The following is a 17736-nucleotide window of genomic DNA, read 5'->3' as shown; positions in this document are numbered from 1 at the left end:
CACGTTTTGTGAGTTTGAAATGCCAAGTGATCTGAGAAACCACGATTCATCGCTGAGACCTACAAACCATGTAATGTTTGCCTTCATACGTAAGATGGGTCGATTTTTTCAGTACTGAAGTTTCGGGTTTATATCACTAAGAATATCTATATAAAGATGAACCAAAGTCATTCAGATAATTTTGTGAAATAATGGTGTTTTGTCACTAAAAACTGTTTTGGCAAAAATCTTGTTAAAGCCTAAATTTTTAATGATTTCCACTCACTACGAGTCTTGCAAAACACTACATAGTAATTTCCTATTTCTTTTTCGTTATGATTAATGGAAAAAGGAAACAAAGAGATGTGCACTGTTTGAATTTTGACTTGAATGCCATGTATTAGCTGGACTCAAAGTGTTTGGTTGATCTCTGGGAAAAACAAATTTCAACTTCAATCTTTTCAGTGTTAATTAAATCATGTTAATTTAAAGAAGTAATTCATTTCACAGTTTGCATCGCAGAGTTTTAACAATGACAGCACCTGCTGTAATTTTAGCCTGAATGCGGGGAGTAATCTATTCAAGGATGTGACTTTCCTTGAAAGTTTCTTGATAGTTTCTTTCTACATCATAGGTATATCCTACATCTTCTGAAAACTTCATAACTAACAAACTTAGTTGATATGTACTTTAGGAAGATGTGTAATCAAAATTCTCCTAGGCAGAGTACATGATCTGTATAAAGGTCATAGTAAGGAGAAATTGTATGTTGATATCAAAATCCCCAGTCTCTGGGTCAAGTCACCGAGTTGCATTTTACATCTTTCATTTGCTGACGCCGTTATTTAGGTCTCGCATTTTGAACTTCGCCCAATTTAAAAACAGATATTATAAATAGACAGAACATGCAAAATTGACTTTTTCCGCCAAGTTTGAAAAGAAACTGTCCAAAATTTGCTACAAACGATTCACTTTAAAATTTTAACATTTCACAGACGTTATATACTTCTGTTGCCACACAGACGTCTGTAACTTGTCATTTTCATCGGGAAATGCATCGTTTAATTTTCAACCTGCTCTGCTACATGTTCTGCCATATACAGGGAAAAGACTTCTAATAAACAATTCCTCGCATCTGTCAAGCTAAGTTTAAACGTTGGAAATTTATATGCAAATAAGGAGCTCAAATAATGATCACTGATAAAATGGATCGCCTTGAATGAATCGTTAACAGAATACCGCCCTGTTTATCGTTCATGGTTATAAACTGGATCAAAAGCATTCAGAAATTTATCTTAGTTAGTTACTTGAAAAATAAAATGTGCGTCATTTTGGAAACTGTAGACTATGATAGTGAAGGCTGTTTTCGGAGTAGCTGGAATCTTTAAAACCCCACATGTAATTGGATATTGGAAGCACCAAATAAGGCTTTATGCGTGCATAAAACAAACGATTTGATTGGCCCGTCCAACATGTATGGGCTGTCCGTCAGTTGATGAAGCTTTCCTTCTGTTTTGATAGCAACGGGTCAGAGAAGATTACGAAGGACTTTATTTTTAAGACAAAATTGATCCCCGCAGAAGTCGTACGATGTATTCCTGTAAGACTAAAGTTTAACAAATCTGAAACTTGTGTATTTCAATAGCTAGCTGTTGCCTGTGCGCTTTCGTGAAATAATTTCCGAAGAACGACCAGCTTTTTAGCATTAGGCTCATTTTGAGGTTTAACCGAAAACACCCGGTCTTCTTTCCTTGCTATCGCTTGTTGTTCTGCACATATAAACAGATATTTCGTGTGTCGTGAGATCTTTAAGATACAAGGGAGTCCTGAATTTATTTTTATTCGTATTCTTTGTCTTTATTTTTCGACAGTAGGAGATCTTTAAACATTCATACAAGTAAGCTACAGACAAAGGATAACTCATAACGCCAGGTTGAAACACCTTTTCCTAAAAAAACAAAATTCGATTGTGTTTTTTTTTTTTCTCTCTCTCTTTTTCGCTATCTCTCTATCAAGTACGTTGCTTGCATTTAATGTTTCAAACACTACTCAGTAGAGATGTCCGTACTAGCTATGGTTTAATGTTGTCCGAATTTGCCGTAATAACAACAAACGTCAATGTGGTTAATAATATCGATGGACAGAACAACCGGGAAGCTACGAGATTACCTGTTTGAGCTAGATAAATGTGCTCTTCGGAGTGTTAAATGAAAACGTATTTTGGGGATTAAAAGCCATTATTCTTAAGGCTTAGCTTGTGTTGGCTAACAGTTCCCTTTAACTTGAGTTTAATTTTAACAAGCAAAAACGGAAGGATTATTTACCGTTAGCATATGAATACTTATTAATGTTTAATGAAGAAGAAGCCACTTCATTGAGCATGGTGACTTGTTTGAGGCAAATTGGGCACCTTTAACTGGCGTTGAAATTTTGCTCATATGGATTCTGTGCCGCATGTTTTATAAAACGTGTTCAACAGAATATGTAGCCCGGCACGACTATTAAATAAACTGCAAAGCGCGAAATGTTGCTTGAACAACCTAGTTTCGAGAATCCTGATAATGATACCTAAACTGCAGACCAATTGACGAGGGAGGAAGTCTTATCGGATAAGTCACATACGTCTTCAGCTTCTAAACGTCTATTTTTCCGCAATATTGATGATATGGGTAGAAAAACGAAGCTAGGTGGTTTTATCTTACTCACTCGGTTTGTAGGCTCATAAACCAGCAGAACCTGTGAAGCGGCCTGTTTTGCTTAAGTTGGGTCAAGTCCCTTAGTTTTTTTTTTTATTATTACTAATTTCGATTATTTTTTCGCCTTTAGTATCATGCAGTTATGCTTGCGAAAGAACGTTCATTGTCTCGCCATAGCGCGTTGTTTTCATGGCTATACTACTACTTAGAAGCGCCTTTGAAGGCCTTCAACGACTGTATTTTGACTTCGCTTTTCTCCCATATTGGAGGGCCAACGAGCGCGTACGCAGGTCTGCCCGACTAACAAAAATTGCACACCGTGCACCCAAATTCTGGGGAACACGCAGGGTTCAGCCTCCGTGAAGTGCAGTGGAGACCGTACCCGGGGAGCACTGCCTTCCTGATCACAGTAGCTCCAGTGCCCTGTAAGTATGAAAATGCTGCGCTTTTCACTGGCTTTTATACCCTGGCAATCACAACAATTTTGTGGGAGATCGTTTGGCACCATATGCTTTTGTAAAAGCCTGTTTTTTGCTCAAAATGGCCCAATAAACTCGGCCGGTGGGTTGTTACGCTGCGTGAGGGAACAGTGCGCATGTGCATTTTGCGCGCAGGTTGCCACTTGGTCACGTGTTCGATATTCCAACTGTGTTTGGGCGACTTTTGTCCACCTGCTTGCGTGTTTTAGTTTTAATTTTCTAAAAGTTATTTTTAGAAAACGTATACCTTTTGTTTCGAGGCATAATTTGAGTATTTGCCTGAATTGTGAATTTTTTCTTTTTTCTTTTTTCTTTCTTTTGTTTTTTTTGCAAATTCATATAGCTCAAGATGCCATGGATATTGTTCGTCTTAGAGTCCACAGCCCTAACAAAAATTTATCATTTTCTTTCTTTACGCCATGGTACCATTCGAACTTAATTTCTGTCAATATTTTGCAGTGACAGCTCTTGTTCACGAAGATTATGAGAACTTTGGTAATTAAACATGCAGCAGAAAATGCAGAAAGAAAGATAAACAATTCAACATGCAAATATCTGTGGTCTTGGAACTAATTTGTCCTGAATGACAAATTTTGACCACGATTTTTTAATTTTTATTTTACAAAAAGGAGGAAGAGAAATCTAGACGACATAGAATTTTATGTCAGTAATTGCAGCCTATCTATGAATTTTGATCAGCAGTTCGTTAAATTTTACAAAAGGAACCTGGCTTTGAACTTTACTATAAGTCGAAACTTATAAAGAGATACGGGACATAAACTTAGGGCACGTAAATTATTCAACTACATTTTCGACTGAGAATGGGTCATTTCAAGAAAGGACAGTTATTTTTCTCAGCCTTACGGATCATTTCATATGTTTTGCGACTCTCCCAAGATATCCATCTCAACTTTTGAATATGGTATTCACGTTAACGAGGTTGGAGGGACTAACTCCAATGCAGAGGGCTCCGTATATTCACGCTCCAACTGATCTGTAAGAAACACATATTCTTATTGTCAACGTTCAACCTAGATTTCAATTTTAGTTTTGCACTGTTGGCGAGATTAATCGATGTAATAACTTCATGGCGAATTGAAATAAAGGTGCACAACTGAAAAAGTCATTCAAAATGGTATTTTATCTTTTTTCAGTTTTGGTACAAGGTACAAAAAGAGCAGAAAACATATCGACAAGAATTTCTCGTCCTGATGTAGTAATCAATTCTCAGGAAAAAAAAATGGGAAAATGTATGGTAGTCGGTATGGAGATTTTTCAAAGCATTCGCGCTGGAAAGCTATGTTTGGGCCGTGTAACACAAGGAAAGGCATGCGAATTCCTGATGTTTGATCTCCAACAGTCATTTGAAGACTTGGTAGTTTGTTTCCCTTCAGATGCTCTTGGCTGCCGTCTTCGAGCACCAAGCAGCAAGTGCTATTTGAAACAAAAGAAAACAACTAAGATTGCTATCATTGTCCATCGCTGAACCCTCGATTCTTTTGGTCAGCGGTACGCAGAACAACGTTACTTTTCACATCACTTTAGCGGATAGCTAGCGATTGGGTCTAGTTTGGTGGCCTGCTGGAAAAACTGTCTTCTTTGACTTCCAGTGAGTAAAGAGAGACCGTAATTCTCGTGACTGCGTCAAATTCAGGAAACAGAGTGCGGAATCGTGGTTGAAGGCAAGGAAGCAACGGTGCGGTTAAAGGAAAAAACAAACGTTAAACAAACTGAAATATATGCATGAGCAAGCTGCCAACTGAGGAAACGTTTTGTTTCAGGCCCCGTCCACGCTACGCCGTAAAAATTTAAAAACGCAGCTTTATTTCTACGGTTAGGCCTACGGTCCAGAGTAATCCGTCACGAAAACGGAGCTTTCCGAAAACGCTCTTCAAACCGAAGGACTTTGAAAACGCCGGGTTTTCGTTTTAGTGTGAACGGAAACATTTTGAAAACGGACACACTAAGCGGGAGAAATTTGAAAACGGCGCTAAATGTTTTCCTCCCACACTACGCCAGAAAAAATTTGAAAACGCAACAATCACAGATCATTTCGGATTTGTGTTTGAGAAAAACTCAGGCAGGGAAATCACGTGATTGTCGTGATGTCATCGTTTTGGAAAAAGTAGACGAGGCCTAATACTGTCTAATCCGCGTGACAACTGAACACACAAAGGCGCCCGAGGCGCGCAAAGAAAACGCCTCGTGTTCTACCCTTTGCGTATTAACGTGCTTTCAAATACTTTGCACGGTCGCCTTTCTGCGCGTGTTTCTTTCTTACCAACGATGTGCCGTTGTGATTTCTAAATGAAATTAGGTGGAAAAAAGCATGTTAAACATGGAATGCGTTAACCTCCTACTGTAAAAGATTATTCTTCGGAATAGAATCAATCAGCTTTAATCGTCATTCGATCTAGAACCATCAACTTTAAAACTGAAAAAGCACTTTACTAATTATCCTATGTCATTGTGAAATTTAAACCCGTCTACTCTATCTAAATAAAACAATCTCTTGTTCAAATAGAAACGGTAAACCCACCACTACCTCTTATAAACCTTGATTTTCATTGGTCCCTTGAATTAAGTGCCATGCATGATCGTCTTTTTAGCAAGAGATAATTTTGGAGATATGTTATCTTAGTATTGCCTGAAAGGTCCCATCGCGTCGCTTTCTCGTAGCACGAAAAACAAATAGTGCAGCACCATAATATTTGAACTTCTAACGTATGTATTACTTTGGTCTGTACCTTTAATAACTGGAGACGTTGTATCTAGCTAGGACGATCTTAACAATGCAAAACTTTTAATGTGTGAAACATTATGAGGTACTGCGACATTGCTAACCCGAAAGAAACCTCCTCAGCTGAATTCGAAGTATCGTGATTTCTATTACAGGAGTACGTTTTATGTTAACATTGCTGCTAAAGTGGACGTTGCGTAACTTATACGAGGTGTTAGTTTAGTCTTTTTGGTTTGAACATGACCACAAAGGGAAGAGCAAATGGAAAATTAAGGCTTCTTGGTTCTTGCGATGCAGAAAAGAGTACTCTTGGCACTTTTTCAAGGGAACTTCACCATTTTCTCCAAAGACCAGACATTTTGGATAGAGCGAAGAAAGAAAAGATATTCAACGGAGTGTCTTTTCGACACCGTGAGCGAATCCTCCGAACTCATTGAGCCTGCGTAAAATGGGACATGCTCTACAAATGCCCTCCCATTGGACAACAGGGAGGTCTTAATGACAGCAAGTGAACATCCCACAATAGAGTGCTTTGAACACGGCTATAAAAGTAGGACATTTGAGGAGTTGTGCCATACTTACAATGCACAGGAGCAACTGTGATCAAGAAGGCAGTGCTCCCGGAGCGAGGCCAACTCACCACGCACAAACAGGCTGAGCTTCGCGTGTTTCCCACGCGAGTGGGTGGCGCGGTGTTCAATTTTTGTTAGTCGGGCTGACCTGCGTTCGCGCTTGTGGCCCTACAGAAAACCCTCAAATCAGGAGAAAACCGTAACAATACAGTTGAAGTTATGCGTTTGATATCGTTGGTTAATAACTTCACTTGCATGAGGCGCTTTATCGGCGATTTGCTGAGCGCCTGAGTGCTGTAATCATCAACATAAACGTGGCAACCTTTCCTGATTGCAATTCACAATGATCAGTCAGTTGCCACAAAAAAATTACAGCGTCGGCAGGTTTTAAGATTACTTGTGAATGAATTTACACTAGGATACAGCAGATTGCTTTCAATTCTTCACGCCATGATACCCGGTGAATAGAAACCGCATATAATTGCCTTACAGTGATTATACTAAGGTATAATAGCTGGGATTGCAGGATATGTAGCTTCTATTTACTGCCTCGATTTTAATATCATCATCTATTCTCTAAACCATTCCAGAAAATATGCACAATGAATTTGTCTGTTTGCAATGAAGTGATATACAAAGATATATAAACCAAAGAAATCCATTTACAATAACTAGAATTAATAAATACAGAACAATAACTAGCAATTTTTCTTCATTATAACGTGTGCTTGGAAATTAAATGTTTTATCCCTAGCTTTCTTCAGCAGTTTTCTGTATCGTTAGATACCGCCGACGATCTGATTCCAATGACGGGCAAAGAAAGCCTAAAAATCAATCTCAATAAAATTCCAGTTGTCTTGGGTGACGGCTGAATTGAAGTTCATTTTTTATTATTCCATTTTCTGTCGTTCTTGTGTTTGTTCAGCTGAAATAGAAGGCAATTTGACTTTTAAACTTTATTAATGAAAGAAAGCTCGACTTTCTAGCAGGAATACATTCTATCCCCATTCCCGAATAGGCAGCAAGTGTCATTTGGTACGGTTGTTGGTATTTCAAATACCAAGTATCAAGACGTTATCAAGTATTCGAAAAAATAAAACAAATTAATATCATGAAACGCCCCACACAGCAGGTTATAATAACGCAAATGTATTTTTAATAAGTAAAGTAATCAATCTGTAGTATACAGAGATTTTTTTATTTTATGCGTGCGCTGTAAACAGAAAATACAAGTGACAAGTGGGATAATCCATGGTATTGCACGACAGAGCGACAATCAATGCGACACAATCAATGCGACATACGCGCGTCGCACGATGGGAAGGTTAGGTGTGATACCGTCGAATATACAACGGCTTTCCTGTATTCTGATTAGCTGTATTTTCTATGGCGTGGTATAAATGGACATATCGTATTTTATTAGCTTTACTTATTCAAAACCCTCCCCTGAGCCTTCAGTGAAGTTCACTGATGAACTTTCCAATTCTCCCAAACTGTTTTTCGTGTTTGCGCTAATATAATTAGGTGACATGACCGCATCTGTTCCAGGCCTCTTCCTCTAAAGTCAGACTGAGGGAACAAGCACATGAGAACTGGGAATGAGGTTGACGGACCTGACATCATGACTTCGAGCCATTTTCCTAACAACCAGTGTCCTTATCGATGGAAGTTGCATTAATAATACTTGGATGTTCCCTAATTCTGCATGTGTGACCAAGGGCCCGTTGCTCGAAGGTCCTGAAGAGTTTTGGCACCCGGAAAGCTGTATGATTACAGAGCTGTTTTATTCACATGTTTACGAACAGAGGCTCCCTACATACAAGAAGTTTCAGGCGTATACACTTCTCTGTTTTTTGATACAGATTAACGAAAAATGGCTTTGCGGGCCCGAAAAGTTTCCGGGGCTATCGAGAAACGCGCTTCTGGTTGGTAAGGCGGTACGTTTGCTGGATTTGATTCACGAAACTGCTCAAGTATTAAACAGCTAGCATATGATGACTAAACTTAAATCAAAATTTTCAATTAAACGACTTTTGTTTTAGCTTTCAGCGGAAATTAACTCCCAATGTAAATTGAGGAAGTGGATGAAGCAAAGCTTATTTCACCTGCTGCGAGTTTGACAATGACGTGTTGAGATAGGAGGAAAAGCCAAAACAAACTTCGTGACAGTTGTTATTACAGTTTATTAAAACGAAGACAACTCTTCACGTTCTATCTAAACTGGACCGGAAAAGACGATTTATCCAGTCGTAAAGGAGCATTTGTTCTTTGTATAATAAAGGCTTTTAATATAGACTCAGGTAAGTTAGATCTAGCAATTTCAACTTCATTACGCTGTTATTAAAATGAAAAAACAGAAATTTTTCTTTTCCTTCCTTGCTCCGTAATACCGTTTGATTGAAATTTAACGGGAGGACTCTTAACACATGTACACTGTACTTCTCCCTCAAATACGCTATCAGTTTCTTCATTTAATTTTCGTTCATCAAAGCCGGATACTTGATGGGGTTCTTCTCTGCTGGCGGGCAGTGAGACCTTTTCAGAGTAATTCACTTCGTCCTGAAAGCGAACGAGTGAAGTCTTTTTCTTCTTTGGGCAGAAACCGTTACTAAGGTTTTCAGAATTGTCTGTACAAGTCCTTCTTAATATCCCACCCGGGTTTGTACTAGACGTTTTCCTGAGGATAACTTGTTTTTCTTTAGCTTCAGCGTTTTCTGTAGTCACCTCGTCTTCGAAGTATACTACAGAAGTTTTCTTTTTTGGTATCTTAACACAGTTTTCCTCTAGTTCTGGTGCAGTATCAGTTTTTGTTTCCATTCCTGTGTTTTCTTTATGTTCGAGCTCGGGATAGCCGTCGAGTGCGTCGGCAAATCGAGCCTCTGACATCTGTGATTCCTCTTCCTCATTGGTTGCCTCGCTTCCATTCACATCACGTGACGAGTCGCAATTTGCCCACAGACCTTCCCACGATTCGTCTTCGTTTGGAGTTATTGAGTTCTGTCGATTACGCATGCTCTGCTCGCTAAGGTTGCTGGACTGTGTGGCAGTGGGCGAGGGCGTGATGACTCCAAGTGTCATTGAGCTGACTGATGGCCGCATTGGAATGTTTTTGTGTGGTCGAAATAGAATGATATAAATTTTTGGTGCGAAGATGCTAGCCCAGGTTAGCGTGCCAAGAAAAATGAACATAAAACTTGAGATGACTGTCCGATACCAAGCGGACGTACCCATGTAAGATGGTATATAGACAAGAACGGTGATACATATGGTGGTCATGTTAAATGCGATTAGTCTTGACTCGTTATAATTCTGTGGAACCTTACGCACGAGGAAAGCTTGATACGTACACACAACGACTAGACCTGCGTTGTAAATGAGCCACAAAGAAAATCCGATTTGACTTCCACCAAGATTGCACACAAGCGAGGCTTCCTTGGCAGTTTGAGAATAAATGACTTCCGGGAAGACTGGAGTCGAAGAACCAAACACCCATACAACCGAAAGCGCGAGCTCGGTGGTCAGCAGACTTGCTAGTATTAACAGCTGCCAGTGGTTGTCAAGGCAATTGATGGTCCCTGTTCGGAGAAGCTTTTCGTTGAAAATCCTGGATACTCGATTTGTTCTGATGAGGATACTGCCTGAAAAAGTTTTAAAATAAGTTTTATTAACCCTCAAACGCACAAGCTAACTCATACTCCCATCGTGGTGCAAGAGGGGGGGAGGGGGGGGGGGGGCAACAGACGGATGGAACCTCTCCCCTGGGTTTTTGTTAGGGAACAGCGAATTAAATTTACATTGATTAGATGGCCCTAGGATTGCTCTACAAGATGATACCATTTTTGTTGGTTATGCATTACACAAGAAAACCGCCCTTCACTGTATCAGAGTCCGGGCCTTCTTGACACATTCCTAGTGGAGCATTGTATTTTTAGATGCGGATTCAGTGCTACTTACCACGTTTTAAGCTCTTCCCAAAGATGATGTTGACGATATTTTACAATAAAAATGCTTTTGATCTGTCCTTATTAAGGAGCTGATTCAGCAATTTAAATACCTCTGTATTGTATTTGGCTGGCTTGATAGAAAACCTATCAATACTACATAATGAAAAAACAATGGCCGACGTGAAAGCGTACAAAAACAGGTTAACCGTCAAACAAAAGTCTATTTATAATCTCTATCTCCTGCACTAGAGTTTTAGGATTTTAAAATTTTTTCACGAGCATTAAAGGTACAATTAGCGTCAATGATGTTTATTTTTGTCCGCCGGAGACGAAAGCTAAAATTAAGACGTTGATGTACTTACCAACCACCAACACAAAGCAGAGTCCAAACATGAAGGGAAGAAGTTTACAAGAGGCTGCAGAAGGCTTGGCAATATACGGAAGGGGTGTAACATAAAACATGGCAATTCCCAGAAGAAGAAAGTAACATAGTTGTCTGCTAGCAGCCCGGACAATCGCTGTTCCTCGAAATTTAATAAAGATGACGCCGGTGCAGACAACCATAGCAAAACCAAATGATGATAGAAAGACAATCACAACAGCCCAGCTCTCGCTCCAATGGAGGTAACTCGCTTCGATGGGACTGCATCCTGAGTGGTCAGCGGTGGGCCATGTTCCTGTTGGGCAGTCAGTGCACTGGGTCACGTGTGACGTGTTGGCGAAGGATTTCCCGCCACACTTTGTGCAGTCCCAGCAGCATTCTGGGAACTGTGATTTTGGAATCTTATACTCGCCTAGAAATTAAAAACACAGGTAAAATTGTTTTGTATTGTAATTTTTTTTTAAATGAGCGCTATTTTAATTGCCAAGCTTTAGGAAAATGGATGTAGCTAGCAAAAATATAAACATCATCAATTGGTCTAGCTATACCCGAAGAGCTGAAGTTGAATATAAACGTACAGAAAGCGTGCGGGCGCTCTCACTTTTCGTTTTCCACCAGAAAATTCAGTAAGACTTGTGCAAGCACAAATAGAATTTCATGATCATTTGAGAAATCGGCTAGCCAACAGTCAAATTTAGTTTTCGGAAATTATTGGCATCAAGCCAAAAAAGCAATAAAATATTATTTTGATTTTAGGCCATGTTAAACATCAAGGGACTATGATCTATCATAGTCCGGCTTGATAGCCTTCATTGACCTAACGAAAAACAAAGTGGGGATTAGTCTGTTGCCACGTGGTCTAACCAAGCAATTACCAACCATTAACCAGTTAATGGTTAAAGTGACTATGGCTTCTAGATTATTCTGCAGAAATGAAGTTAAAACCATACCTTTCTTGCAATCATTACTGCAAATCGAGCCTGGAATTTCAAAACTGGTTCCGTGCTCTGAAATCCCTGACAAGTTGAGAGAAGATTCATTCCACGAACCCACTTTGGCATATCTCAAGTTTCCTTTGCGCAGGTAATAAATATCATATTGTCCTCTTGTGCTGCCCTCTTCGTTGAAGAAAAAGTCCTGTCGCGAATACCCGAGAAAAGACACATTTTTAATAAACTTCGAAAGATCCCTGATGTCAACGTCGCTCCATTTCTTTGCGCAGGCGCTTGCGCTGCAGTTCAGCATTGCATGAAGCGCATGCGCTACTGAAAATACCGCATCTATGACATACGGGACATAACCATCGTGGTGTACCCCTGAGTAACACTGCGAAACATTCCCTTCGTCGCAATTTAAGGTCTTTTTGCACTCATGTGCCCATGGATTGACGCTGTTGTTTTTGAGGAGGCTCTCCATGGAATAGGAATCAAACGTTGGCATGGAGATAATTGGGGGTCTTAATCCAATAATTGAGTGAAAAACGTCACCGGCACCTTGGACGACCTCTGTAGACCCAACCCAGCTGTCTGACGCAATAAACATGTAATTCGTCAGAGACTCCTTTTTTGCTTCGTTGAAAAAGTACACCGCGTCCGGAAATTCGGCGTACAAGATTATCACCCTCGCTTGGGAAAACTGTTTGATTTTCTGGAGGATAGTGTCCATTTCCTCCCTACCTCCTTTTCGTGAGAATAGCTCGTCGACCACGACACATATCTGTCGCGTTGAGTGATTCTGAATTATTTGTTTCAAGGCGGTTATTCCCGATCTACCGTATTCGTTATCAGAGGCCAGTACAACGACCAAGTGCCACTTTAATGCCACAAGCAGATCTGTCACTGCCTGCGCCTGGAGGTTGTCCGAAGGAACTGTGCGGTAGAAGTAAAGGAACCGAGACCTGTCGCTAAGGAGACGACTCGTCGAAGCATAACTAATCACCGGCACGTGGAAAAGGCCTGTAAGACTTGCTGTTGCCATGGAAACGCCACTGAAGGCTGCTCCAACGATGGCTGCTGTACGAGATTTACTTGAACAACAATCTAAAATGGAGAAAAAGATTTGTCTTTGATAAAGAACTGTAAGATACACCAACTACAAAAAGAAGAAAGATTATTTCATTTCGTGCTTTTAAACAATTTTCTTGTATTGAATTTCTCGGCGAGAATTCCAAGTTATTATATTTTGCCAATAGAGTTTAAAGCAAAAATATGCAAGCCCGAACTGGAGCCAAACGCTGGAAAACAAGAGCGAATGACAACGAGACTAGTTTTTGGTGAGTGTTTTCAGGACTCTTGCGCGGTCTTATCAATTTAACCTGGTCAGGGTTTCGTTACCCTGTGAGACAGAGATTCACTTTTTTTTCTGCTTTTTTTTTCTGAAAAGCAAGGGAATCTCTGTTACGTAGGGTACGCTTCCTTTACGTCGCCTAATGTTTAAAATGTTAGGAACCCCACGTAGAGATCTTTTTAAAACTTCGCCAAACGTTGCCTCTTATCTTGCTTATCAAAATTTGATAATACAAAAAAATTTCACCCTGTCGTTTTTGAATTATAAGTCCCTAAAGCTATAAATAAGGGTGTTTTTAGCAGTTCATAATGTTGCTATGGTAACCTATTGTGTCACGAAAATGGTAATATCGTGTTCACCAATGATTGGACAATTTTTTTTTTATCGTTGCAGCATCAATTCATTGATAAAGAGTGACGGTTACGATGATCCATCAAAATCTAAGTCTTGGAAGGTGTTGGAAACTGTTTTGAACCACCTTAAGGTCAAGGGAAGGTCTCGCTCACTTGACAGGCAGATGATGCGAATTAACTCGCTGTAAAAACCCTCTCAATCATTTCATTTCTTATATATCCGTCAATTCAACTGCATGACTCAGTCGCGGAGTGGTCGTTAATAAAACAGGATTTTTGTTGATGGAAAAAGAGTTTGATACACTAGAGCTCAGCAAAAGAGCGCTCTATTAAATTGACTTGTCCAAGAGATTAGAACACTGCCTAGAGTATTCCGTATAGCGTTTTACATCGATTGTCTTCGATTAAAATCTCTCAGTTTGTTACTAAGAACTTCAGGGTCCTTTAGTATTGATATATACTACGCAGAGCTGATATTCTGGAATACAACTTCAAGGCTGCAAATATCTACATAACAATGCAATAATATTGATTGTTTTTCTGACAATGTGGCCTTTAATTCAAGAGGAACTGACACAGACTTCAGTCGACATGACAATCGTATTCTTTGTTTAGTTCCTTCGACGCCTAAAGCAGCCGGAACATGAATGATTGCTCTTTAATGAGCTGTAAAGATCAGGCGTCTGTGGAAGTTTGAATTTGGAATAATTCCTCTTACTTCGACTGTGACCCGTGAGGCAGTCGATATAGCAGTTATTACTTCCTGGTTATTTTCATATCTACGGGTCAATGTTCCTCCAATTCTTTTCCTTTCAGATGTCCTCATGCACTCCATACGCGAGAACTATAGCTAGCCTAGTTAAAATGATGCTTTGCTTTAAAATATTTGCTTTGCAGCTCTAAAAAATCGGTCTAACTAATGACTGAAATATTATGTTTTTCGCGCGATAAGGTTGTTAAATATTTTCCTTCGATGAATTTATCCTTTGAAAAACGATTTCTCGCATTTTATTTTCACGGATCAGTTCAACATAGGACACGAGTTTTCATTTTTTCATTTAAAACCTGAAGGAAATTAAGTCTTTAACAGCCACAGCTGCTTATGGAGCATTTCTTTTTAAAAGAAAATTAAGGCGACCGCATGTCTGTCAATCGCTTAATTGCTTGTATTTTAACTAAGTTTTAAATGTCTTTCCATAGACAGAAAAAAAAATTGATTCAGTTCAAAGCAAAAACAGGCATTTACCACTGGTCTGAATTTTTTAAGCGCGCTGGTGGTGTTTAAACAAAGGCATACAGAGTATTTGAAGGCCACAATTGAAACCTGTTTCGGTTGGTTTGAAATACGGCGCGCGTGAATCTTGAAATAAATTTCGAGAACTTTCATTCGGGCTCACGATTCAGCCCAAAAAACGAAAAGTTTTCCTGGGTACTTTGATTTCTTTGCCTTCATAGCTATGATGAGAAGGTAGAGGATCTTTTTGTATTGCATGCATGATTGCTAAAGTGTCGTGAAGACATGTTAAATTCTCTGTGTTTACACAGGTTGTTGTTAGCGAGAAGTACGAGTGAAAACATACGCGTGAAAACAACGAAATTTTTAAGATCACTTTAAAAATGTTAAGCTGTAAAATTCAAGAGATTTAAATTAATTTATAAACAAAAGTTTTACTTTCTTCTACGGAAAAATTATTTTATTGGTTCTAAAAATATCAACAAGAGACTTAAATAGATATTTATTTCTGGAGCAGAAGAAGTTTCATTTTATACGACGCCTTTAAAAGCTGGGCAGACTTTTCTCGTATCTACTGCGAAGATTTACGCGAAGAAACCGTTTGAAGGCACAGTGTTCACCCCCTAACTATGATATCAATATTAAATCGGCGACGGAAGTAACATTTTCACTGCGGCAAAAAAGTTTAAATTAAATCTGTTTTGAATAACAAACCATCCCACGAAATGACATTGAAACCTGGACAGTTTAAAAGCGTTGTCATTCTGCCATAATAAATTTTTCCAACCGTAGGTGGAGTTGGCGAAGATAATATAATTAAGGAAGCTGTAAGCTTGGCCGGGAAATCCACGTTAATATTGGACCACGCTTAAAAACTAAAATTTGACGTAATTTATGTAGTGTGTCTTTGCGGTGAGTATCGAGTTGCGGTAAAAAAACTTTTCCGTCTTAAAGAGGTTCGTGGTGAATGAAAACTGAAAAGCTTTCCTTTATTACAAAATTAAAGGCTCGATACTAGGCTGTATTGGTCTGTATTCTTCGGATAAAACTGCAATGATATGAAGAAATAAGTAAAGTAGATAAAGTCAGCTTTTTTATGTCAAAGCTGACGGCTCGCTCCGCACGCCGACGAAGAAAAGGGTGCTCTCCGTCGACCATTTTTGTTTCGCTGATTGCCAATCTGATTTCAAGCGACAGAATTTAGCGTTATCTAGAATTTGGCAAATATGATCCTTGCTACGAAAGACATATAGCTCCTGAATTAAGCCGAGTGGAACTAGAAACCGTGTTTGTGTACACAACTTTGGAAATATTGTTTTTGGTTTTTTTCGCACGGAAAACGTGAAATAGCATAAATGGCTACCGGAAACGTCTCGTTGGATATTTCCTAAAAGCATTATGCTTTAGCTGTGTTGCAGTTAAAGCAAAGAACATTTAGGCGGCCTTTAATAGTGCTGAAACTACTGAACTCGACAAAACCTGCTATTTAACGTGAATATAAAGCAAATAGTCCGAATGGTTGACATAAGTACTGCCGTTTGCGACGCTTAACTAAAAAAACAGTGAATTGAACTTGAGCTGTGGAGAAAATAGCCAAACCGAGAGCAACAAATGAATTGACATAGGATTAAAATGCTTGCAACAATATGATACTGAATGTCTCGCTCAGAATAACAGAATCCCAATCAATGCGACCTGGAGGACCGAAATATTCTTTGTTCAAGAGATTTTAAGCTACATTCATTAAACATACCTAACACATTGCTATCTCCTCTCGGTGTTGAAGATTGTGAGTGCAAGTCTGGTCCGTTCTTGATTTGACTTTGATGTAATATTTTCTTGTCCCCGGCGGATGTTTCCATGCAGTCTACTGATTCGGAGGCGACGTATGCGCTCCTAATAAAGTCAAAGTTTAAAGTCTCCATGATAGCATAGTCGACACTGCCACATGTATCTTTTATATCAACGCCGAGGGTCACGTTGGGAAGCAATGCGGTGTCGTTGTTTATAAGTTCCACCGCATACAACATGGCCTCTACCCCTTTGAATCCCCGCAAATGGAAGTCGCCGCGACAGGAAGAATTCCCAGGATGGGGCGCAAAATTTGGCGAAAAATGAACAGGAATTAGTCCACCAATGACAACATCGCCCGCAGTGACAAGTCCTGTTCGATACTTCGAACGCCGAGTAGCAGAGACGACAACGAGAAAGGAGTACACGATGTATAACTTCATCACTGATTAGAGGAAGATTCTGCGAAGAAAAAAAGCACTTTATAGTTCAAGTTCAAATGCGCCAGTCCCGGCTGGAGTTTTCCCCGTGCGCCGCGCGCGTAACATGAAGTTCTAGTTTGATAGTAGCGAGAATCTGGTGAGAATCTGCTGGTGAAGAAATTGACAAATCATCAAGTAATCGATGGGAGTGTCTTCTGACACCTCTAGTTTTTGTTTGTTTATGACATGGCATGAGAAAACTGAAAAGAGATATCATGAACGTTGGTGTGGTCTTTTCGCTATAATTAAACCACATCACCTGCTGCGCGTGGGATATGCGCTTGCGCGTTGGACTCGTTTAAGCCTGCTGCATGTCTTTTCTTCAGTGCTGCTCGTTTTTAAAAATGTCGTCAGCAAGAAGCTCTAGGAGCTTCTAGGGGAGGCACCAAGAAAGTTGGAATATTTTTCTCCAGAGTCCCTCTCCTAAAGGCTATTTTTCTCCGGCGGTTTGGCGGTTTTACGCCAATTTTCAGTGCCGGTTTACGGGTACATTCGAATTTATCTGGCGGTTTACGGTTAAGAAATTATTGCGCAGATGCGGGAAATCATCAATTTAGCTCAAAAGAAAACCCTCAAAACTTGTACTTTAACGCCTTGTTATAAACATCTCGAGCAATCTTTGTGTTTGTGAACAGCCCATAAGACGTCAAAAAATCTGTTGGCTGGTACCTGAATGGAGTTAGAAGCAATTTCAGTGTTCTGTCTAAGATCTTGTAGCCTTTGTGAAAAAATATGATTACTAAGCTAAAATATCGTAAAGAATTTGTTACGAACTGTGAAAAGATCCGTTACGTTGAT

At 39.6% G+C, this 17736-nt stretch overlaps 1 protein-coding gene, 1 long non-coding RNA gene and 2 other non-coding genes across 4 annotated transcripts; 2 read left to right on the top strand and 2 right to left on the bottom strand.

Annotated features, from left to right (window-relative positions):
* Window positions 1-2941: 2941 nt before the first annotated feature.
* Window positions 2942-3108, bottom strand: LOC149116135 (U1 spliceosomal RNA). The gene has a single exon (XR_016205800.1). It is a non-coding gene; the product is annotated as a U1 spliceosomal RNA (small nuclear RNA).
* A 3360-nt stretch (window positions 3109-6468) lies between these two features.
* Window positions 6469-6637, top strand: LOC149116134 (U1 spliceosomal RNA). Its single transcript, XR_016205786.1, has one exon. It is a non-coding gene; the product is annotated as a U1 spliceosomal RNA (small nuclear RNA).
* A 1355-nt stretch (window positions 6638-7992) lies between these two features.
* On the top strand, window positions 7993-8826 carry LOC149116133 (uncharacterized). The gene is made up of 2 exons (XR_016205335.1): window positions 7993-8403; window positions 8509-8826. It is a non-coding gene; the product is annotated as an uncharacterized LOC149116133 (long non-coding RNA).
* Window positions 8634-17057, bottom strand: LOC110063782 (metabotropic glutamate receptor 3-like). Its single transcript, XM_020770779.2, has 4 exons — window positions 16419-17057; window positions 11743-12831; window positions 10773-11204; window positions 8634-10104 (listed from the first exon to the last, which is right to left on the bottom strand). The coding sequence occupies exons 1-4, from the start codon at window positions 16897-16899 to the stop codon at window positions 8807-8809; spliced, it is 3300 nt and encodes a 1099-aa protein (XP_020626438.2). The 5' UTR covers window positions 16900-17057; the 3' UTR covers window positions 8634-8806.
* Between the last annotated feature and the right edge of the window lie 679 nt (window positions 17058-17736).

This window comes from Orbicella faveolata, unplaced genomic scaffold (genome assembly GCF_042242905.1).
Source record: "Orbicella faveolata isolate gen_17 unplaced genomic scaffold, um_ofav_v1 contig_12, whole genome shotgun sequence".
NCBI lineage: Eukaryota > Metazoa > Cnidaria > Anthozoa > Scleractinia > Merulinidae > Orbicella > Orbicella faveolata.
This window is presented reverse-complemented; position numbering and strand designations above follow the sequence as displayed.